Genomic DNA, 26,247 nt, shown 5'->3' with positions numbered 1-26,247 from the left:
TTATACTTCAAAATACAAATTTTAAAAAGTTTTAGGTAAACACAATTTATTTTTTGTTTGTTGTTTTTTTCATATTCTGGAAAAAAAAATCGAATTGTTATTTTAAAACTTTTTTAAATAAAATTTTTTTTTTTTTAAATTTTAAGAAAATTTTTTTGTGAAAAAAAATTCGGGTTAAAAAATATTTTTACCGATTTCAGCAGACAGACAGGTGGACAGACAGACAGTCAGACGGACATGGCTTAATCGACTCCGCTATCTATAAGGATCCAGAATATATATACTTTATAGGGTCGGAAAATTATATTGTGGAAATTACAAATGAAATTACAAACTTATATATACCTTTCTCACGAAGGTGAAGGGTATAAAAAAATAGAGGGAAATAAATCTATAACTTCTAAAGGGTTTACTCGGTTTGAATGAAAATTCAATGCGAAAATGAAATCGAGAATTTCAATCTTAAATTGAGAATTTCCATTTTAGATTGAGAAAATTCCAAATGAAATTGAGAAATTCAAATTGAAATTTAGAAAATTCTAAACATAGAGAAAATATACAAACTCAAACATAAAAATTACTCAAAAAACAAAGTTACATATACGAGTGTTGTTTTTGTTTTCCCATAGTGTTTTTTACTAATACATTCTCACCACTTAGGTTTTTGACAACTGAGTTAGGTCTTTGACAGGAGAGTTTCCTCTGTATGTATATTTTATCTATGATTCCAAATGAAATTGGGAAAATTCTAATTGTTATTAAGAAAATTTCAAATGAAATTGAGACAATTCTAAATAAAATTGAAAAACATTATGTACATGTATTTATATTAAAACAAGTAAGAAAGTACTGTCGGTCAAGCCCGACAATATAATACACTACACTAAGTAAAAGAGCAAAAACATTTTTCTTTTAAAATTTCAGTAATTTATATTTTTGAGTGATTTTCGGAAGTGGGCCTTATATCGGGGCTATGACCAATTATGGACCGATCACCATGAAATTAGGTCATGTGTCTATATGAAAGTTTAGCATGTTGAATTTTGTGAGTATACAAACATTTTTATGCGTTTTATGCACGTTAAAATGATTAATTATGGACCGATCGTAACAAAATTTGGTGACTTGAATTTTGTATATAAAAAATTTATTTGGAGCGCAACTTGTTGAGATAAATTTATAAATTAAACATTTATGACCGATAAAGTCCAATTTTGGAAGGATATTTGTATGGGGGCTAGGTAAAATAATGGACCGATTTCAGCCAGTTTCAATAGGCTTGGTCCTTGGGCCGAAAAAATAATATGTACCAAATTTAATCGAAATATGTTCAAAATTGCGACCTGTACTCTGCGCACAAGGTTTACATGGACAGCCAGCCAGCCAACCAGACGGACGGACATCGTTTAATCGACTCAGAAAGTGATTTTAAGTCAATCGGTATACTTTGAGGTGGGTGTTAGACTAATATTTTTGGGCGTTACAATCATCTGCACAAACGCATAATACCCTATGGTGGTGTAGTGTATAAAAACAAAATTAACGATTATATCAGATGTGGAAAGATGTGGTGGTCTGGATAGAGAGACCAATTCTATATTATTTTGTCGTAGGAAACATGGTTGTTCTCGTGTTGGATTCCGAACAGTTCGATACCTTCTTCCCGTGGCCAAAACATCCACCTAATAGGTGCAATTGGTACCGCAGGCATTATTCAAATGGATAGTCGCAAAATCAAAAGTATTCTGAAGTCAAGGATGAATATTTATAAATAAAATGAATAAATATACCATCCGTAAATCCTCCTAATGGTAGGAGCAGACGATTTTATATCTTGAAGAATTAATTAACGATTCCAAGTCCTATATAACTACTGGAGATTGCAGTAGAGCTATACAATATACAACATCATTCCAACAAAGTGTTTTGGAATTGCAGATATGCCTGTTGGACAATAACATTGCATATTTATGTTATTTGTTATTTCATTTGGAATTTTCTAAATTTCAATTTGAATTTCTCAATTTCATTTGGAATATTTTCAATTTAAAATGGAAATTCTCAATTTCAATTGGAATTTTCTCAATCTGAAATGGAAATTCTCAATATCATTTGGAATTTTCTCAATTCAAAATGCAAATTCTCAATTTCATTTGGAATTTGCTTAATATTAGGTATAATGTTCTCAATTTCAATTAAAAATTGTGTAGTATTATTATGATTTTAATAATAATATTTTCCAATATGAACCATATTAAATTTAATTTTTGTAACCGTAAGCATTTGTAATTGTATAACCAAGTTTACCAGACAACTTAACTTTTAATTACTTAATACCAAGAGGTTTAACATTTTAATTATAAATGTATAAGTTTCTTGATTGACCGCATGTTTGCAGACACATTTATATTGTACAATGGCGAGTAAAAGTGTTGAGTTAAAATAACTCTAAAGTAAATGAAATAATTTTTCAGTCTGAAATTCGATTTCACTAAAACGAACTGGAAAATACAGTAGTTTAAAAACTTGATTTTCTTCCCTGTGACTGTGGTTTCCTTTGGCATGCTTGGTGTCCTTGAATGATTTTATTTTTTTTGATTTACTGGTTTCCTTTACAGTTTTACTATACACTGCAGCCATATTGAACATTTTGTTGGAATCAAGCTATTAAGTAGCAAACTACCGGCAGACCATTTACTTTTATCGACACTTATAAATACAAAACCAAAACAAAAAAAACAAAGTAATGGAAAAGAAAACCAAACAAAGGTGCCAACAGATGGTTTTCATTCAATAAATAAAAGTGATAATAAAAACAGGTGTTGCGATAGACATTCATAAAGATATCTGTGCTGATTCTGCGATACAATTAGCTAACATGCTAGCAGGGATTTTACATACAGAAAATTTCAATAAACTTATTTGTTTATTTATAAGCTAAATATTGTTGTGTAAAAATGAAATGTACAACAAAACATCTAATACATATTTTTTAACAATGACGCTCCTCTAATAGTTTATGTTGTGAAGTGAATTTTGAAGCAGCAAACCCAAATAAAAGTGCAAAAACTTGTTTTAAATTTATATATATTTTTTTTTGTTTGTTTATTTCATATAAAAAGTTATAAAAATACTACTTGAAAAGTATTATTTGGGTAGAATTGGCTTAGTTTTTCTATAGTTTTGTTTAAAATAAAAACTATAGAAACAAATTTCTTTAGAAATATAAATAAGTTTTCTTTTTCTCTGCATGGTTGGAGGCAAAGATAACATGGCATTATTTTTTAAGCTGTTTAAAATTAAAAACTTATTTTTAACAAATAAAATAGTAGAAGAAAGTCTTTGTTAAGTACAAATTCTTATCGTTGTTGGGTAAATTGTATAAATGGAACCAAGTTGCTGTTTTTAATTTTCTTAGATAAACAGCCTAAAAGTATGCACAACTTTTAAGGGTATCTATAAATTCTATGTAAAATTTAAGAGCTGTTTTTAGGTTGATTTAAAAAAATGTTTAAAGGTCATGTTAAGGCTCAGAATGAGTAAGGACTGCATAAATTTGTATTAATTTTTGTTTTAAATGTTTATTTAAAATACTTGTTTTGCTTATTATTAAAATTCAAAAAATTTATTTGCCTTATTGCATGTCCTATATTGTATAGAAAAACTTTATGAAAAACATGGTTATTTTTTGGGGATAATTTTATTTAAATAAAAGGGGAGATGTGTGAAATTATATACGTGAGGCCATAGAATTTAGTTTGTATAAGTTTAGTATTTTCAATAAAACCATGGTACTGTGAAGCTTTTTTATAACATAGTTTTACGGTTTAAGCTAATTAAACACTAGTTTTAAATAACAAAACTTGCAAATATTTTTAAACATTTATATGCTTACAACAATAGTTCTCATACCAGACAAGTTGGCACACTTTTACAATTTAAATTTGCCTACATTCCAATAATTTTCTCAGAGTAATTGATGCCTTAACAGTATGTAATGAATGAGTAAATAGATACAAACAGGTTCAATTGTGTTTATACATATAGAAATAAATTGAGTCATATTTTATTTAGTCTGGCCCATCACAACGTATGATAAATTTGCAATTCATCATAACAAGTATACGCAACATTATACAGCAGAAATATTACTGTGCTACAGCGAAATTTATAAAAATAGAAATTTTGTATTTTGGGTTAATAAAAATGGTCATTCTTCACATCAACTTTTGGAGTTTTGGGTCTCACTCTTGCATTGCTTTAGTGCACTGTGGTTAACCCATTTTCGTCTGGTGGTCGAATTTTCGACCAGCAACTTTGTAAGTGAATATCTAAGAAGCTGACAATATTTTTTTAAATATGTTTTAACAGAAATTAAGTTTTATATTTTTTTAACATCTTTGATATATTTATTTTTTGTCTTTAAGTAAAACCAGAATTTTTTCTTGATGGAGCAAAAAATGCAATTTTTAGTCACTTTTCTAAAATGTTAAAAAAATAAAAAAAATAAAAAAGTAATTAATTTTTATTACTTTTCCGTGAAGACAAAATACCAAATTATAAGAAAAAAAAGAAATTAAATTCAAAATGATAAAACTCTTATTTTTGAGAGGCCGTAATTTTTAGTGGTCGAAAATTCGACCAATGGCCGAAACCCATCATATGGCGTCATGCATACTAATTTAATTATTTTCTTTTCTTATTATATTAAAATGCTTCAAAATCATAACATATGTTTTATTTTCACCCTTGGATAATTTTTATGTGATAAATGCATATCATTTTGTTTTGTGAGACCTAAATCTCCTTTTGATATTTATGCACTATATTTGGATAATTCCATTATTGCGGAAATGGTCGCTTTTACAAATGTCTATGCGCGTGAAAATAGTGCTACTGCTAACCTTTACCGATAGAATTGCGTCGGTTCATTGGAATTTTATATTTGTCTGGTTATCATACTTTACCACATATCGATTATTATTGGTCTTCTCCGACATGGCATTATCAATGTTGAAACTGGTATTTGCATCTTGTCGATAATACTAATTTGGATATATCAGATCGTTTTGTTGCACTCATGTAAGAAGTTTATAAAATAAAAGCCAATTCGATTCGGCTTTAAGTCGTGGTGCTTATGTTCAGAAAAGGGCAATTTATTTTATAGTATTTTATACAGTGGTTCAGCCACATCTTATAGTAAGAGCATATGTCCTAGTGCCCAAAAAGTTTTAAATTAGCTTGCTAACGTACCTGATCCGGAATTTCATACTGTTTCCTTTGACAATTTTGTGTTCTTCTTATCAGCTTATGTGTCTTTTTGAGCCAAAATTTTATGCAATTGGAACTATACGTGAAAACAGAATGGAAAATGTTCCGTTGCAAAATCTAAAGAAAGGTTGCGAGGAGAATTTGTTCCTTTAGTTGATAGTCAACGGTAATGTTATAACAATAACTCCACAATTGAACCACTGGTCAATGCAAAAAGATATTGTCGCAAGCAGAAGAAAACCATAACAATTCCATAGCCGAAAGTTATAAAAGAATAGAAAAACTTCAAAACAACAAACCATTATCGCAATATGATTTTCATTCTGAAGTAAACTATTGACATACGAAAATGATAATGAGTCTGAAAATGAGAACCTGAAATATCCCACGAACAGTCCTCGAATCAATGAGAAAGTACACGCCGTATCAAAAAGCACATAGAATAAACATAGTCGGGGTAAGCTATGCAAGAAGCAAACTTTATTTACATGTAAGAAGTGCAATATTTATCTACACATCAAATGTTTTGATGAATACCATACATTTTTTAAATGTCACGTATTCAGAAATAATAATTATTTTAAATTAAACCGCATTACTTTAATATTTTCCTTCAAACTAAAGATTTTCTTTTATTAATTGCAAATATTTATATTTCTTAAATTATATCGTTTTCGGCCAATGGTCGATTTTTCGACCAAGCCATGCTATTTATTTTTTTTTAATTAATTGGAGCTTTTAAACCATGCCTTTAAAAGGAATTTAATAAGCTTTGTCGGATTCTGGTAGTGGCCGATAATGGGTTAAGAAAAGTTTTATTTTTCATATAATTCTGTAGTTCATGAACGATTAGAGATATCTTAGCTAAATTTTACATAGTCAGAGCTGAGATCGTTTGGATTGTATGGACAAACATTTTTGGAATTGTGCCATCGATTTTTGGATGGCTTTTGTCATGAGGAAAAATTATTTCCACTACAACATATCAAAAAAACCATTTTCAAGGTGCCCAAATTTTCTTTTTTTTTTGTTTTTCTCAACTTTTATTTTTACCATGCCAGGATGAAATCGTACGCAAAAAACGATGGCAATAGCAGAGTTTCCAAACAAATTTTTTCTTGAGGTTTTAGACGTGGTTTTATCGAAATTTTTAAGGGTTTTTTTGTAGGTATGTTAAAAAAAATTAGCCGATTTAAAATTTATTAAATATATTCTATCCAAGGTAAAATTTTACGCTTAAAACGATAGTGAAATCATTTAGATAAAAAAAATTCGACCAAAACTCGTTCAAAATTATTTTTTTTGAAAAACTGATATCACCATCGCCAAAATTTAAATTGTAAAATTTGGCCATACATTGCTCCGCTTTTTTATAAATATAGTACTATGTTTGTTAGAAAACTAAATTTCAAATAGTATACAAAAGCTTTCAGAGTAATACCAATTAAGGATTCAAAAATAAACGAAAATTTAAAAAATAGTAGATTTTTGGTGTTTTTTTTTGGCGAAAAGTGACTTAATGCATCAAACACATTCAAGACAGCAGGCTACCAATTTCAATCTGTCAAAAATAAAATACACACGTTTATATGAAGACGATTATTTTGACAGCTACACGGTCACACGACTACTCATGCCGATGTTGCCGAATTAGGATAATTTCTATTTTTGTCAACTACAAAAGAAATAATATAACAAAAAATTTAAATCAAATTATTGCAAAAAAAATATATTTTTTTTACTTAATTAAGAGAAGTTTCTGATAATGATATTTAAATAAATTAAGAACAGGTACATAATTAATTATAACCATATATATATTTTTACTCAAAATAATTGTTTCAATCTTAATTACTTTGGTATTTTGTACGGTTATTCTTTATTAAAGTGGTACTACTGAATATAAATCAGCTGTTTCTTTGTAGCTGTCGTCTTTAAAATAATTCAGTAGCTGCCACACTACTGCAACTGCAGCCAGCGTACAATTTCATGTTTTCTGTAAGGTATCTTCAGGGAGAAGATTTTGGTATAAAAATCATATCATATTTTTGGAATATGTCGCAACTAAGCCCTTAGGAATTTGAATTTTCATAAAAATTTCCAATTTGAGCCGCATGTTCTAAAATCTCAAAGATGGGATCAGAAAACGGAAAGCAGTTTTTGAAACCTTGCAGTGTTCTCTATTTATTCCCTGTGTATTTTCCCAGCCCTGAAGGAAATGTGAACCCCATGGGCAAAATTGTAAAAAATATAATTTTTGGAATTTTCGCTCTAATTTCTGGGAATTGTGGGATTCCCTTTGATCTTTTGACAAGGTTTTTTACACTTTGTTATTTAGAATGACAAATTTAGATTACGTTAAAAATTTTATTGAGATTTATTAATAATAAAGATTTTATTACATATTACATATTTATTGAGTTTCTAAGACTAAAATTTGTATCAAAATTTTAATAGTATTACAAATATTATTAACAATATGGTCCTAATACACCAGCATAGTGGGGAGGGTATTATGCGTTTGTGCAGATGCCGATCGACTCAGAAACACTTTCTGAGTCGATTAAACGATGTCCGTCCGTCTGGGTGGTCGGCTGGCTGGCTGGATAGATTTCCATGTAAACCTTGTAGAGTACAGGTCGCAATTTTGAAGATATGTCGATCAAATTTGGTACATATAATTTCATCGGCACAAGGACGGACCTATTGAAACTGGCAGAAATCGGTCCATTATTTCTCCTATCCCCCATACAAATGTCCTCCCGAAATTGGACTTATCGGTAATAAATGTTTAATCTATACAGGTATCTTCACAAATTTTGCTTCAAATAAGTTTTATATATACGGAATTCATGACGCCAAATTTTATTATGATCCGTTCATAATTTATCATAGCTCCCATATAAGACCCGCTTCCGAAAATCACTTTAAGGTGCATAAATCTCCAAAACATTTTAGGATACACATAAAATTCAACATAAATAACTTTCATATACATAAATCCACGACCTAGTTTCATGGTGATCGGTCCTTAATTGGTCATAGCTCCATATTAGGCCCATTTCGAAAATCACTCACGGAGACAAATTATTGAAATTTTAAAAGAAAAATGTTTTTGCTCATTTACTTAATGTAGGATATTATGTGACCTACCACATTTTCTTACTTTTTTTCAAATTAAAGAAGTAAAGCCAAACTTCCCGCATATGATGCTCCGTTCGCACAAAATTCTACGTTTTCGAATAAAAAAAAACATTGTGTTTAAAAAACTAGACTACAAGTAGCAGTAGCAACGAAAAAACACAAGTAGTCTAGTTAAAAAATTAATAAAAACTCAGAGTCAATAATTACTACTACTACTGCTACCTTCACATTTTGGTAGCAGTAGTTGTAGTAGTACTAATAAAAGAAAAATTTAAAAGTAGCAGAGTAATTTATTTTCTATTGCTACCTTAAAAAAGTAAAAGTTTTGATGTAGCAGTCATTAGTTTTTTATTAATTCTGCTACTTTTAAAATTTAGTAGTAATAGAAGTAGCAGTTGAGGTAGTAGAAGAAGTAGCAGTTAAGTAGCAGTTGAGGTAGCAATAAAATAAGTCAAAAATAAAAATCTTCAGCCAAAAAATTATATTATGTGTTGTTGTTGTGAATATATATTTGTGTATGTTGGTCGTGTTGTAAACAAAAGTTCGGCTTTTTTGTTATACACACAGAAAACACGATCTTTCTGTTAGCAACACGAACATCTGAGACGAATAAAATCGAATAATTCTTTCAAACTCTCTCAAAACAAAAACAACACACAGTGTTTAATTCTGTCAATTTTGGTGTTATGACTGAAGATTTTCTTTTTTGACTACTTTTATTGCTACCTTAACTGCTGCATCAACTGCTACTTTACTGCTACCTTAAAAATTAAAACTCGATATAGAGCAGTAGCAATGATATGTATTTTTATGTTACTACTCCATTTACAATTCATTTTTTATTACTACTGCTCTGTTAAGAGTTTTATATTTTGAAGGTAGCAGTAGTTTTAAAAAAACAAGAAAACGAAAAAAGACAAATGCTACTGCTACCGCTGCGTACACTTTTTTGAAGCAGTAGTTGTAGCAACAGTTAAAAATTTGTTAGTTATCGTAGCTTTTTAAACACTGGTTTTTTACACTATAATGTTCAGTATCTAAGTGAGAATAAATGACAGCCAGATATGTGACATTCAAAATGACATATAAATACGTTATTAATCACAAAAATTGCATTCAAAAGATTCGCCAAATGTTGTGATTTCCGCATTTTTTAATTATACATTGTAATTGTTCTGTCTTGTTATGTCTTTCTTGTTCTGTCTTTTACCCTTTTTTGTGTTTTTTTTTTTTTCTGAAAAAATGTAGTTTTGTAAGCGTATAATGTGTTCTTTTCTAATAATGTTGCCCTAGATCCCCGAAAATGTGCTACATATTTCACCCTTAAGTTTATCAAAGGGTTAGACAGGCTCTTGTTAAACAGTTTTTCTTGTTATTGTTTTTGAAGTTCGTTTGTGTTAATAAAATAGTTTTTGTATTTCTGGATTAAAAGTGTTAAAATGGAAATAAAAAGTATAGTTTTAGACTATTCAGAAGCTATATAAAGGAAAACTTGGTAAATGGTAATGTTTTTTATATCCTACACCACCATAGTGGGGAGGGTATTATGCGTTTGTGCAGATGTTTGTAACTCCCAAAAATATTAGTCTAACACCCACCTTAAAGTATACCGATCGACTTAGAATCACTTTCTGAGTCGATTAAACGATGTCCGTCCGTCCGTCCGTCTGGTTGGCTGGCCGGCTGGCTGTCCATGTAAACAATGTGCGCAGAGTACAGGTCGCAATTTTAAAGATATTTCGATCTAATTTGTACATATTACTTTTTCGGCCCAAGGACCAAGCCTATTGAAACTGGCTGAAATCGGTCGATTATTTCACCTAGCCCCCATACAAATGTCCCCTCGAAATTGGATTTTATCGGTCATAAATGTTTAATTTATCTATGTATCTACACAAATTTCGCTCCAAATAAGTTTTATATTTACAAAATTCATGCCACCAAATTTTGTTACGATCGGTCCATAATTATTCATAGCTCCCATATAGACCCGCTTCTGAAAATCACTTTAACGTGCATAAATCGCATAAAATGTTGGTATACACACAAAATTCAACATATTTAACTTTAATATAGACATAAATCACACGACCTAATTTTATGGTGATCGGTCCATAATTGGTCATAGCTCCCATATAAGGCCCACTTCCGAAAATTACTCACGAATATAAATTATTCATATTTTAAAAGAATAATATTTTTACTCATTTACTTGGTGTAGGGTATTATATGGTCGGGCTTGACCGACCATACTTTCTTACTTGTTTTTTGTTAAGAATTAGTGTGCTGAATTCCCAATTAATGATAAATTCAATGAAATTTATTGTTGGGGGATAAGCTAGTTCCTATGCGCATTTCACTGGTTGCTTAGGCTAGATCATCAGGAAACCTTTTCCCAAAGGTAGTCAATTCTACTTAGCTCGTTTGCTTAATTAAATTATATAAAAATGTATGAATTATTTTTAAAGCAAAAATATTTGCTTTTCATAACGTTTTAAGAATTGGGTTGCGAGATAATGCACACAACCAATCCTACAATATATATTATTTTTTTTTTGTAGCACAATGTAATTGTTTATTAAGGCGTATGATTAATATTTTTTTCAAAAAGATTAAATGAAACTCAGACAACAAAAACAGCATGACACATTTAAGTGGTAGTATATCAACTTTGGTATTAAATTTTCAAGGACATGTGTTTGGAAAATATAGAATATAGAATTACACATAGAAATGAATAAAAATTGTATAATAAAATTAAATAACACATGTTATTTGTCCATTAATATGTATTGTATAATAGGAATAATTTTGCATACATTACATTCAAATATTGTTGAAACAAAAAAACATTTTAAATTATCTATATTTAATTTAAATTCAGTTTTAAATATGATGCTAAATTGGAATAGTTTTCCATTTTATATATATTTGTTTAAAGGTTAACCATATTGTCATTAAACCAGTGATGCATTCAACAATTTCTCTTGGTTAAATCATCCTAGAAAGCATTGTAATGTTTTGTTCTTTTTTCTTTAATCTAAGTCCTTTGAGGCTTAACCTAAAGCGAAGGTCTTTTAACACGTATGGTGTAAATCCTATCATCCCTGGAGTCGTTTTAACATTCTGTTATATTCTATAATACATTTCTGATGTCATTTGCTTTGTATAGTTACTCCTCTGTAAATGACGCTTTATGATAATGGAAATTTATTCTCACATTAAGTGTAACAATGACACGCATCTCTTGTAATCATTATCCTGACATTTACAACTATTATTCTTAATGCAAACAAACATCATTGTTTGTTGTTTGTAGATTAAGTCCGAGTTGTTTGTCAGCCTTATGTTGGCCATATGTTTTAATTTGTACAATTGTGTTGTAGTCATAGCTGCCTTGTTAGAATGTAAAAGTACAACAATTAATATTTAAATTAAAGTCTTGTAGCGAAATGTTAAAAAGTTATAATTAAAATCAGTCAAACAGCCATTCTTTGCCTTTAAACACTCCTTTGTCTGTTTTTTTTAAATTTTTTTTATTAAAAAAATGTATAATTTTGTAATTTGTATGTATGAAAAGTTTTCTAATTTAATTAAATATAAAATTGTAGTGTTATTTTCTATTTTACTATTACATACTTATATTTAATGTGGGGATGTTTTTGTTTCTTTTGCACTTAAAATTAAAGATGCCCTTTAATTTGAATGCTCCAAATAGCATGAACTAAAAAAGTTATCCAAACTAAATGTTAACAAAATGTCACGAAACACTTCAACTGATTTGGAAAATTATATTTATTAAATTAAAACAAGTTGAAGTGCTATAGTCAACTGTAACGAATCTGATGTACCCTTCATATTTCACAAAAATTTAAATATTGGGTGTGTTTTTCAAATGTTTTGGTATTATTTTGAAACATTTGTACAGTATAAATTTATTATATATGGCCATTGTTAGCTATGAACTTTTACCATCTTTCTGTCAACATATGGATTCCGAGCCTCAAGAACCGCTCATATTTTGAGGCCAAAGGCCAAGGATCTGAAAAAAAGTGGAAATAAATCTGTAACTTCTAAACGAATAGCCGGATTTTAATAAATTTCCCATGGCTATAGAATAGGTGTTGGTAAGTTTTAGTTTTGAATTTGGGCTTATAACACCAAGGAGAGCCCGAGCTACAATGCTCCAAAGTGGAGCACCTCGGGTATATCAATAATTATGCCAAATTTTTGTTTGCAATCCGATTTGAAATATTTATACATATATGGAATCTACTAGACGAGATCTACAAAAAACATTGCTTTAGCCATTTATTTTCCTTTATAGTTTACGAGTTATTCGCATTTGAAAAGTAAAAGTTTATTTTATTTACCCACCTTGGTCTGGTTTTTGGCTACTAACGGATCCAATTTTTTCCCGATTTTCTAGAAATATAATTTTTTATTTTTAACAAGACATTTATTCATAACAGTATGAAAGAATTGTTTAAAAACCTCTAAAAACATTCAAACTTAAAAAAAATAAAAAAGTCGTTTTTTCGCCATTTTTTGTGAAAAAAGGACTTACAGAAAAAAGGAAAAGGCAAATAGTGTCTTTATATTTTTCTGAAGGACAACACTTCGCTAAATATTATAAAAGCAAATTAATATCAAAATTCGTATTATTGCGTGGTCCAGAGCCTTCCGAAATAGACCTATTTTTATATAAATTTCAATTTTATACAATATTTTCTCAAATCGCATAGCTGATTATATGTTCTTCAATATTGTGCAAAGGGATTGGTCCATTCAATAAATCAAAAAATCTAAAATCGATAGTCCGATCGCGATAAAATTCGATGTTGGCGTAGCCAAGGAGTATTCGAGTTTAAGTTACTAAAATGGGCCTTACAAATGATCCAGGGGCGGCGCTATGGGCTGAAAGTAAGGTACCTTCGCAATGTACAATATTTAAACATGTACCATTTTTTTGTTTCCCATCTGATTTCAAAGATTTTTATATTTTTGGAGAGCACTCGGTTATGTCTTGAAAAGCTATTTATGTCTTTTCATTTCCGAGATATAAACATTTCAAAATTTAAATTTTAAAATTTTGTCACACCTTGGTCCGCTTTTTTAAAAGTATAAGTCGTACTTTTGCACCGAATGGACTCGATTTTTTTTTTAATTAGACAACTAAATTGTGAATAACATTCAGAGGTTTCAGAGCAAAAATAGTTTATTTTTGCTGTTTTTAGGACAAAAAGGTGACTTAAATCTTTATACCCTACACCAGCATAATGGGGGGGGGGGGTATTATGCGTTTGTGCAGATGTTTGTAACGCCAAAAAATATTAGTCTAACACCCACCATAAAGTATACCGATCGACTTAGAATCACTTTCTGAGTCGATTAAACAATGTCCGTCCGTCCGTCTGGGTGGCTGGCTGTCCATTTTGAAGATATTTCGATCAAATTTGGTGCATATTATTTTTTCGGCCCAATGACCAAGCCTATTGAAACTGGCTGAAATCGGTCTATTATTTCACCTAGCCCCCATACAAATGTCCTCTCGAAATTGGACTTTATCGGTCATAAATCTTTAATTTATATATGTATCTACAAAAATTTCGCTCCAAATAAGTTTTATATATACAAAATTCATGTCTCCAATTTTTGTTACGATCGGTCCATAATTAGTCATAGCTCCCATATAGACCCGCTTCCGAAAATCACCTTCACGTGCTTAAATCACTTAAAAATGTTGGTATATACACAAAATTCAACATAAATAACTTTCATATAGACATAAATCACTCGACCTAATTTCGTGCTGATCGGTCCATAATTGGTCATAGCCCCCATATAAGGCCCACTTCCGGAAATCACTCAAAAATATAAATTATTGAAATTTTAAAAGAAAAATGTTTTTGCTCTTTTACTTAGTGTAGGGTATTATATGGTCGGGCTTGACCGACCATACTTTCTTACTTGTTTTTTATTAAAAATATACTTTCTTTAAGAATATATAACAATTTTATATTTTTCTGTAAGGTATCTTTACGGGGAACATTTTGAAATAAAAGAATGCCCTTCGGAATGTGACCAAATTTTTATCATAATTTCAAATTTTGGCCACATTTTCTAAAATCCCAAAGCTGGGAACAAAAAACGGAAAGCAGATTTGGAAACCTTCATGTGTTTCCTATTTATCTCAAAAGTATTTTCCTAGCCCAGACGGAAATGTGGACCCCATGGGCAAAATTGCAACAAATACTATTTTTGGGATTTTTCGCTCCAATTTTTAGGATTTAATTTTAATTTTTTTACACTTTGTTATTTAGAATGGCAAATTTAAAAAACGTTAAAAAAATTTTTCTGTTAATAAATAATGATTTTATTACATACTAGCTTGACCCGGTGCTCTTCGCTACCCCTGTCGAAGTAAAATAAAAAAATGTGAAATGATTTTATAAGTAAATAAATTAATATAATTAATATCGGAATTTCATGATTGTGATTAATTGCATACTATGCCGTTGAAGGTATTAAAAATATCCTGTGATTTTAAAAAATCCTGAAGTTTTTTTTAAGACATTCGCCTATTTTTAGTCAGATATGAAAGCTATTTATTATAATAGTTAAAGTAATGCTTCAAATGTGTTATTTGTTTGTTATCTAATTGTAAAAGTCTTTAAACTTTGTGTAAATTACGTTGATGCCGGTGTCCTGTTATGCCAGAAATTAAGAAGGGGTGCCACACCCCTTGTTCCCATCCGTCCCAATTTTGGATAAACTTCATGTACTGGTAAGAAATTGATTCGTATAAAGTTTGAATTCTGTCGCAATAACAGTCCCGCAGATATTTGAAAATACTATATACTTTGCATGGGAAGTTACACGCCCACTTATCCACTCCAGCCAATTTTCAGCTATTCTATGTAAAATGATAAGAGAGCTATTCGGACAAAGTTGGAAGAATCTAGTAATTTTAGATCTCAAGATATTTAGAAATAATTAATTACTTTGTATGGGAGGTGACTCACCCCGAGTTCCGATCCTTCCCAGTTTTTTATTAACTTCTTGCACTGATAAGAAATTAACTCATATGAAGTTTGAAGCCTTTCACATTTACAGTTCTCCAGATATTCGAAAATAACTATTTACTTTGTATGGTAGGTGCCACGCCCACTAATTTAATACCGCCCATTTTCAGCCAAACCATGTAAAATGATAAGGGACTAAATTTCAAGACTTCCGCAATTATAGTTCGCCATATATTTGAAAAAAAACTATTTACTTTGTATGGGAGGTGTCACACCACCTATTCCGATCCGTCCTATTTTCAGTTAAACTTCAAACAGTGATACGAAATTGATTCGTGTAAAGTTTGAAGACAGTCTCAATTTTAGTTCTGCAGATATTCGAAAATAACTATTTACTTTGTATGGGTGGTACAAATTTTGCCCTCTTTTGTCCCTTTGTGGTCCAAGCTAAGAAAAACTATATAGTATATTATTGCTTCCAAGTAATGGAATATCTATGTTCCAAATTTCAATTAAATCGGTGCAGCCGTTTACTCTTGATTGTTTAAGAACTAAAGGTACCAATTTTACCGGTTTTCCCCCTTTAAATCTCGTTTTGGTCCAAGTATTAAAAAAGGATATAGCCTATTGACGCTTCCAAGTAAGGATCTATCTATGTTCCAAATTTAAATAAAATCGGTTCAGCCGTTTAGGCGTGATGCTCAAACAAACCAACAAAAAAAAGATACGCCATTTATGTCAAGGGTTTGTCATTCCGTTTGTAATTTCTACATTTTTTTTGCGACCCTACAAAGTATATATATTCTGGATCATTATATATAGCGGAGTCGATATAGCCATGTCCGTCTGTATGTTGAAATCAACTTCCCGTATCCTTAAAATAACTTACATACATAATTCATACATCAGTATATCCGCTATACATTCGGTCAGTTGCTATTTAAAATAAAGGAAATCGGCCCACTAGTGGCTGAGATATCAGGAAAAATCACGGACAACCTCGATTTTTTGACAATTTCTTATCTATATCTGGATTATATAGTCATTGATTTAAAGAATATGGATATCTAATGATAGATATTTCAAAGACTTTGCAACTGGACGAATATAAGGCCATAGTAAGTCGGACCTAGAATGTGTTAAAATCGGGAAAAATACAATGGGTTAAAATCGGGAAAAATTTTCAAAAATATTTTTTTCAATAAACTTTTTTCACTAATAAATTTAAAAAAAAAATAAAATTAAAATAAAAATTTCTAAAAAAAATTTGTTTACCAAAAAATATTTCAAATTTGTATTTGCTGAATGATATATAAGATTCAGCACAGCCGAATATAGCTCTCTTACTTGTTATGAATTTAAATTTTTGTTCAATACATATTTAATTTTTTAAAAATATTGGTATTAATATCAACAAGGTGCACTCTTAAAGAATAGCTTATCAGTACTATCTCTTTATTTTATATTTAAAAGTTACATACAATCTAAATACTACAGCTAAAGAAAAATAAAAGTATATATGTATGAATACTTACATACAAGATCTAATATAACGTGTAAGGGTTTATAAACAACCCTACGTCACAAGTGGTATTAAAATAAAATCCATTTCTTTATAACACTTCCCCATTGAATTGTCTTAAAACTACACATTCACCATTTGTGATTGTAGTTTTTTATATACATATATATTTAGTAGCATTTTACATTTTATTACTCAAGATAATAGAAAACCACTTTTTCAGTAGAGAAAAAATCTATTGTTAAACATATATATAAGCTTTACTAAAATATAAATATTTATACTTTATAAATTTTTAAATCGTATTGTTGTCTAACAAATATGTATTTAGAAATGCATACAAGTATGCGTATATATGTATGTATGAATGCATGTGTAGCATATTCTAGCATATCCTTGGCCCCCTACTGCAATACATATTTCAATTATTTAATATTATGTTATTGAAACTTTATTTGCGCTTAAAAAGTACGTACTTTAAATTTCAATAGAGTTTATTGTTATAATCAAGTATCAAACTTCTAAATAACATTTAAATACATCTCAAATCAATAGTTGGTGGTTTTAACGAAAACAAGTAAGAGAACTATATTCGGCTGAAGTGAATCTTATATGCTCTTCACCAAATTTAAAATAAAAATTAAAAATATTTGTATGTATAAAAACTCTGGTTAAAAAATATTTTTCCCGTTTTTGCAATGCTTATTTCAATCAAAATTTATTGCACTACTCCCAACTATGATGATGGAAAATTTTATCATGCATATCTAAGAAAGTATGGTCCGTCAAGCCCGACTATCTAACACCCTACACTAAGTAATTGTGCAAAAACATTTTTCTTTTAAAATTTCAATAATTTATATTCGTGAGTGATTTTCGGAAGGGGCCCTTATATGGGAGCTATGACGAATTATAGACCGATCACCATGAAATTAGGTCATGGGATTTATGTTTATATGAATGTTACTTATGTTGACATTTGTGTGTATACCAACATTTTTAAGAGATTTATGCATTTTCGGAAGCGGATCATAGTAAAATTTGGTGACATAAATTCCGTATATATAAAAGTTATTTGGAGCAAAATTTGTGTAGATACCTATATAACTTAAACATTTATGACCGATAAAGTCCAATTTCGAGAAGATATTTGTATGGGGGCTAGGTGAAATAATGGACCTATTTCAGCCAGTTTCAATAGGCTTCGTCCTTGGGCCAAAAAAATTATAAGTACCAAATTTTATCGACATATCTTCAAAATTGCGACCTTTACGCACAAGGTTTACATGGCAAGCCAGCCAACTAGCCAGTCAGCCAGACGGACGAACGGACATCGTTTAATCGACTCAGAAAGTAATTCTGAGTCGATCTTCATACTTTAAGGTGGGTGTTAGACTAATATTTTTGGGCGTTACAAAAATCTGCACAAATCCAATATACCCTCTCCACTATGGTGTGGTTTGAGACTTAAGCATACATTTTGAAAAACAGCAAAGAAGTTGTTGCAGCAATATATTGCGAACCAGTAAATCTATATATATATAAATGAAATGGTCCATGTATGTAATGGCATCACGTAAGAACGGCTGGAGCGATTTGACTGACTTTTTTTTATTCGATTAGAAATTTTTAGGAGATGGTTTGTAAAGAAAAAAAAATCAAAAATTCCGGGTAAAACTCGGATCTTTTTTTAGTCCAGTCAACTGTAATAAAAAAGCCCCCTAAAGCATGCAGTACAAATCTAGATATTTTATTTGCAAATAAATAAAAACAGGCATGTGTATGTGGGTTGGAGAAACTTAAAGAACTAACATTAGTAAATGCTACCGGGCGAAGCCGGGCGGGCCAACTAGTAATAAATATATAAAACGGAAATTTTTATAGTTAATGCAATTTTAAGCGGAACCTATTGTAAATGAAATAATTCTTGTTGTGTGTTAAATCATATTAAAAAATCGCTTAAGAATTTTAGTTTTAATTCGCAGATTTTGGCATTTCTCTAGTTACAATCGTAAACGAGTTCCACATTTTGGTCGTGTTTTTAATCCTTTTTTGATTGCTAATATATGGGAAACAACCAGACCTACCACAGTTCTACTAAAATTTTATCGAAAAATAGAAACAAGGCGTTTTCACTTCAAATGTGTATGAAAGTGACGTTCTTGACCATTACTCGTATACTTCATACGATCATAAATTAATATTTGAGAAATTAATGCTCTTTTTATATAGGATCATTTTAAGTACCATAAAACTCTGCCATTTGAAGAGCCGCAGAACAAAAGGAACTTTTTCGCACATATGCTACTATTATTACCTAAAAAACAGACCAATTTTAGGTAACTTGGTCCGCTTTGAGATACAGTATCTCGAAAACGGATCGTCATTATTTTTGATACTATTGATAGATTATTTATTAAGAAAATAATAAAAAAAATTGTACTGTTTGCTTTGTGTTTATCCCGGTAAATAGATATTTACCAACTATACATTTCAACTTTAATGGAAAATAAAAAAACTGTTAATTTCTATATTTGTCATATGTTCAAAATAAAACTGATTATTGCTTCACGTAATGCAAAAATTTCCAGCTGCCTGTCCTTGCCCCGTTTTTAGCTAGAGGCAAAATTTAAAAAAAACCACATGATTCCAAAAATGTATTGCATGCATTTTTAAGCAATTGGCCTTCTTTTACGGATTGTAAGCAAAATTTTACAAAAAAATTAAAAATAAATATAAAAAAAGATTTAAATCTTTTCTGGAGTATTTTACAAAAAGAATAAAAATAAAGTAAAAGAAAAAAATTAAATCTTATCTTTAATAATTTTAAATCATAAAAGCCTTAACAATTTCAAATCATAAAAGCATTGTACCCTAGGGTGGCCCTTAATAAACGAAAGTTGAATTTTGGCCATTCTCACCCACCAGTTTGGTGAACATTAGTAAAAAATCATCCTGAAAAAATTTTAAGTAAATCGGTTGGGGATAAGACGTGCCGCAAGCCCTCTGAAGTTTTGAGATACATTTACAAGGGGACAAAATGCATTTTTTTCAGTTTTTGTAAAAATTTTGCTATTAAAAAATTACTTTTGTAATTTAAAATAATCGAAATGTGTACGTAATTGTCGTTCTAATGAGATATAAAAAACAGAAATTGGTCAAAAAATGTTAAAGTTATTAAAAATTCGCCAGGCCATTAACGTGTCTCAGGCAACTAGAATAAGAAAGGTAGGAACAAAATTACCGGTAACCTATTCTTAGGTATGAACAAAAAAATAAATTTTTTTTAACGGCAGTTTCAAAACTCCATTTTCAAATTTTTAAAAATTTTGTTAAACAACTTTCAGAATTTTTTGATCATCTCATTGGGATTTATTAAGAATATAATAGGGAATAAAAATGTGAAAAAATTATAAAAATATCTCTTATAGTTTTTCCGTACCTGCGATTTAAATTTTGAAATTTTCCAGAAAAACAAATTATTTGGCAATTTTTAGGCGAATGAGCTCTATTTCCTTACTCTTATGAATTTTAAGCAAAACTTATACAGAATATTATAGTCCAGATAATTCTGAATATACTCTGAAACCTTTACTAAAATCGGAAAACGTTAACCCTTAAATCGTGAAGGTCAAATGTCAAATTTTTCAATATTTGGAATTTTTCATGGAGAGATAGCGAAATATTATATACTTTTGGGCCAATTTTGATGAAACTTAAGAAAAATATAACATAAACTCTAGGGTTTATAATAACAGCACAAGAATGGAAATTAACGCTTAATGGCACTTGGGATTAAAATGACCCCAAACTTTTAAAATCATAATTTTTTATGGGTTTAGAAGTTTGGGGTCATTTTAACCCCAAGTGCTATATAGGGTTAATTTTAATTTTTCTGTTGTTTTTGTAAATACTAGGCTTTGTTTTATTTTTGTAAAATTTCATCAAAATCGGCCCAAAATTATACAACATTCCGAACATTTCGAAATCTTTCCAAGAGAAATTCAAAATATTGAAATATTTGACCTTTGACCTTCGCGATTTAAGGGTTAACGTTTTCCGATTTTATTAAAAGCTCCAGAGTATATTTAGAATTATCTGGACTATAATATTCTGAAAAAGTTTCGCTTAAAATTCATAAGAGTAAGGAAATAGAGCTCATTCGCCTAAAAATTGCCAAATAATTGGTTTTTCTTGAAAATTTCAAAATTTAAATCGCAGGTGCGGAAAAACTATAAGAGATATTTTTATAATTTTTTCACATTTTTATTCCCTATTATATTCTTAATAAATCTCAATGAGATGATCAAAAAATTCTGAAATTTGTTTAACAAAATTTTTAAAAATTTGAAAATGAAGTTTTGAAACTGCCATTAAAAAAATTTATTTTTTTGTTCATACCTAAGAATAGGTTAGCGGTATCCTACGAAGACACAAACTCATATACAAGTAAATATGGACATATTTTAAGTAAAAATGGGCTTTAATTTTAATATTTATCAAAATATGTTAATTTTGTTCCTACCTTTCTTATTTTAGTTGCCTGAGACACGCTAATGGCCTGGCGTATTTTTAATAACTTTAAAGACTAACCGCGGTGGCCAGACTAAGACTAACCGCGGTGGCCATATGACCGAAATCATTTTTATTCTTTCGAAAAAAAATTGGAATAAAAATTTACGTTTTTGTGTTATTTTTTACAATTTCAAGTTTTATCGGGCTAAAAAAAAAATATCTTTTATAAAAATATAAAATCTAGGTCAGAAAGTCTGAAACAAGCTCCAATAATAAAACAAATCTACAAAATGATATATTTTTCTTTATACAATTACTAGTTTATCGCCTCGGCTTCGCCTGGTAGCATTTACTAATGTTAGTTCTTCAAGTGTCTCCAACCCACGCACAACAGCCTGTTCTTATTTATTTGGAAATAAAATATCAAAATTTGTACTGCATACTTTAGGGAGCTCTTTTATTACAGTTGACTGGACTCACAAAAAAAAGAATTTCCGAGTTTTACTCGGAATTTTTGAATTTTTTTTCTTTACAAACCATCTCCTGAAAATTTCGAATCGAATAAAGAAATCAGCCAAATCGCTCCAGCCGTTCTCACGTGATGACATTACATACATGGACCATTTCATTTTTATATATATAGATGAGTCAAAAATTACAAAATTTTTTGATTTCACCCATTTATGAAATACCTTCACCTAAAGCACACACTACTCAATTTTTATCAAAAATAAATACGAGGCAATACAAATATTGTATTTATGAAGGTTAGAATAATAAATCAAGGATAATATTTATAAATGTAACAATGACAACCAGAACAATAATAAAAAATAATAAACAAAATATGTGTGTATGTATGGTACTCACCTGTTGAAGTTGAAGGTAAATTTTCTGACATTGTTGTGTGTGAATTTGTTTGATTTTACGCTTAAGCTGAACGTTAATAAACCAACTCAAATACACAAATTATAAGTTTTGTATTTGTAGTTGTTCACTTATTTTGTTGTTGCCTTCCTTCCGTCCTTTGTATTATTTTTGCCTTTCAGCACCAACAAATGCGACAGCAACGACGTCTGGTGGCAGTAGTAGATTTGGGGTTAATAGGCTTTTGCCTATTTTTGTTTTGTTTGGCTGTATGAACTCAACGTAATAATGACGTTGTGAATGAAAATGATGACACATCAATGTTTGTAGCACAGAAAAAAAAAAATATAAAAAAATATCTCCGGAAATTAAGGATGAGCAAAAGAGAGCTTAGACTTATAACTATGCTGACGCCGTCTACAGCAGCAACAGAGTTTGATGTGTATACTGTGCCCCCACCAAAAAAAAATGGCAGACTTTTTATTGTTTGCTGTTGTTGTTGCTTGGTTATTAAGTCAACAAGAGTAGAGAAGTAATTGGAAGGAAATAGTTTTAACAGTTTTAACCGTTAGTTGTTGTTGTTGTTTATGAGGCTCTCTGTTTTGTTAGGATTCTCGCTCTTTTTGGTAGGATTTAGTAGAGTAATTGAGCACATACACATACACCAGCATATTCCGTTATACTTGAATAGTTAACAAAAGTTTATTTCGCAGTAAGGAGGCTTTATTCTTGTTGTTTGCCATGCATGAGTGAGTAAATATTTTCGTTCTCTTTGCAACTAATCTCAAAGTATAGAGAGTAATGACGTCATTGTTAGCTCTGTGTGTATATTATTCTGTATTTTTGTACGTTTGGAGACAGTTTTTCTATTTTGTGGTAGTTTTTTTTTGCTTTGTAATAATGATTGCTGTTGTTTTCTTCATTTATTGTTTACAAGTTGAGCATTTAAATGATTTTTTAGTTTTTTTTTCTGTTATTTAATTGGCAAAAGGAAGGAGGTTTAGGAAGTCCTTTATTAAAGCCTGCTATATCCTTATTTATGCTTATTTGAATTGCTGGCTGGTATTATTATCTTGTTGGTTGGTTGGTTTTATTTAATCATGTGATTATTTTTCAGCCAAATCATTGTGGTTAATTCAGACTTGAATTGCCTTGGATGCGTTCAAATTCAGTTCCATTAAAACCAATGGGAGTGTGTTGCGAATTGGCTTATTAATAAGCATTTTTTTATTTAGCAGCAGTTAACATATACAACCTAAAAATACTTCTCATTAAATGCTTAATATAAAGCTTTTGTGCATGTCTAGCCATCACGCGAATTTGTATTTATGTTCCAGAAAATTTCTAGTGTCTTTTCACGGCTCTTGTTAAAATTCAACAACATTTTGCGCTTTAATGTAAAGGATTGCTATTGTTTCTTGTATTTCACATGCAATTTTATAAACTCATTTCATATTCATACAAATTCTTCTACTTTGCATTAAACTGAGTTTTTATTGCTTGTTTCAGTTTTTATTGTTGCTGGTTATTTCTTTGTTTTTGTTTAACTTTTTTTGGTCAATTGAACACTTGTTGTTGTTTTTGTGGTTGATTTGTTGTAGAAGGCTAATAAATGTCTGCAATAAAATAATGAAATAAAAAAATGGTATTTGATTTTATAATTTGTTTCATTTTTATTTGCATAAATATAAAAATATAGTTATCTATAATGGAATGATCAAATTAAGTTTTAAATTAGATTTAGCGCATGTTTTTAAATAAATTTCCCATGTGGTCTTAGACACCGGTGGGGCCGATTAATAAAATGATTGATAAATGAGGAGCCGCAGAATAAATGGTACTTTTTCGCATTTTTTAAAAAAAAATTTTTTTGGTATTTCTATAATAATTGGGTTGAAATCTTCTAGATACGATCAAGATAGCAAATTTTTTTAAATTTTTTTACTAAGTAAATGGGTTCGAAAAAAATTTGTGGTTACCAAAACGTACAACACCAGTATAAAACGAAAAAAAAATGATTTAATTTCAATGTGTAATTTGTTTATATATTAGATCAGCATTAAAAACATGCATTTAAAATATTACACCGTCCGACAAATAGAGAAAAAATTCGTTAGACACGAACCGGATGATATACGTCTGAAACTATAAATTTAATGGAGAAAAACTGTGTTTTCAGAAAAGTGCATGTTTATAAACTACACCACCATAGTGGGGGAGGTATAATGGGTTAGGGCTGTTGTTTGTAACATACACCTTAAAATATACCAATTCGACAAAATTTGGCACTGTTTTGATATTGATATTAGGACAAAGGCTATTGAATTTGGTTAGAATCAGCCCATTATTTATCCTAGCCCCCATACAATTGGCCTATTTGAAAATAGTTACGCTCTCACAAATATCTTAATTATAAACATATTCAAACCAAATTCAGCACAATTAAGTTTTATATAAGCCGAACTCTCACGACCAAATTTCGTGACGATCGATCAACAATATTCCATAGCTCCCATATAAGCAACATTCTCGAAAATGTCATTAATATACATAAATCTCTGAAATATGTTAGTATCCAAACAAAATTCAACACAAATATGTTTCATATATTCGCAATTCATTCATAATTAGCCATAGCTCCCATATCAGGCCCACTACCGAAAATAAGTTTATTCAAATAAGATTCAACACAAATAAGTTTCATATCAAAAGAAAACTCTTTATAATCATATACCCGGTGTAGGGTATCATAAGGTCGGGCTTGCCCCACTATACCATTTTACTTGTTTATTAAAAAGTCTTCTTCGTTGCTTTTCACAACGGATTTTGCTATATATTTTTTTCGAATGAAATATTAAAATAAAATATAAAAAATCAAATAATTCAAATTTAAAATATTTTTTAACACTTAAGTAGTTAAGATAGAAGGATGAAATTTTGGATCTTTAACCCACTATTTTTTTAAAAAAAAAGTTATTGGAAATCTAAAAGGATATTCAAGGATAAAAATTTTAAAGGACATTTTTGACATCTTTTGATCCTTACAGGATAAAATAAAAATAATACGAAATATTTTACAACTCTTCTTGATCATTTGACACCAAATTTGACATAGTAGGTTTATCAAAAGCATTTTAAAACATTTTTTTAAAAATGTACTCCTCTGAAAATTTGAAGTCCTTTTAAAAGGAAACAGGATCACGAAATGAAAAACTGAAAACGCAGTTTTTATTCATTTAATTTATTGTTTCAGACATATTTCATCCGGTTAGTGTCTAATATTGAGTGTCGTACGGTGTTATCGTTTAAAAAACGCATAGAAAACATACTTTTTAATTTTGTTTTTAACAAAACGTATTTTTTTCTTTATTTTTTAACAAAAAGATCTTTTTCCGTACCTTTTGTTCTGCGGCTCCTCAAATGAATTGCAACAGAACTTGTTTTTTATGTATTCTGTAAACTAACAATAAATATAAGAAGAAGTGAATCTATAGGTCCAAATTAACATGTGTTTCGACAATAGTGTTCCAATTATTTTATAAAAGTTATCAGTAAAGTAAATTTCTATTTGCAGTAAATCTCTGAAAGAAACTTTTTGTCGATAAGTGGGAGGGTCAATAAGTCCGTGACTTTTTGAATGAAACACAGGTTTTTGCATAAAAAATCATTTTATTTTTCAATATTGTCTCCTTTAAGCTCTATACAAATTGTCTCAATTTTCTCCAATTTGTTCACCTCTTCCAAAAAATAAGATTTATCAAGATCATCCAAATAAGCATTAAGTTTATGTGATGTTTTAATCGTTGGAGTCCAACCTCTTTACTTCAGGTTTGGGAACAGTTTTGGTAACAAGAAATAGTCATTCAGGGCTAAATCTGGAAAATAGGGTGGATTAGGGAGAAA

General features: G+C 29.7%; 1 protein-coding gene across 2 annotated transcripts in view; it reads right to left on the bottom strand.

The window, feature by feature from the left end:
- Mctp (multiple C2 domain and transmembrane region protein) overlaps positions 1 to 22,480 on the bottom strand; it is an 89,226-nt gene extending 66,746 nt beyond the window's left edge. For both annotated transcript variants that reach the window (XM_065513868.1, XM_065513869.1), the window contains exon 1: positions 22,348 to 22,480. In XM_065513868.1, coding sequence (XP_065369940.1) covers positions 22,348 to 22,378 — 31 coding nt within the window. In that variant the 5' untranslated portion in view covers positions 22,379 to 22,480. The remainder of the gene's footprint in view (positions 1 to 22,347) is intronic.
- Between the last annotated feature and the right edge of the window lie 3,767 nt (positions 22,481 to 26,247).

Source organism: Calliphora vicina, chromosome 5 (genome assembly GCF_958450345.1).
Source record: "Calliphora vicina chromosome 5, idCalVici1.1, whole genome shotgun sequence".
Taxonomy (NCBI): Eukaryota; Metazoa; Arthropoda; class Insecta; order Diptera; family Calliphoridae; genus Calliphora; species Calliphora vicina.
The sequence above is the reverse complement of the archived record's forward strand: the minus strand, read 5'-3'. Positions and strand labels throughout refer to the sequence as shown.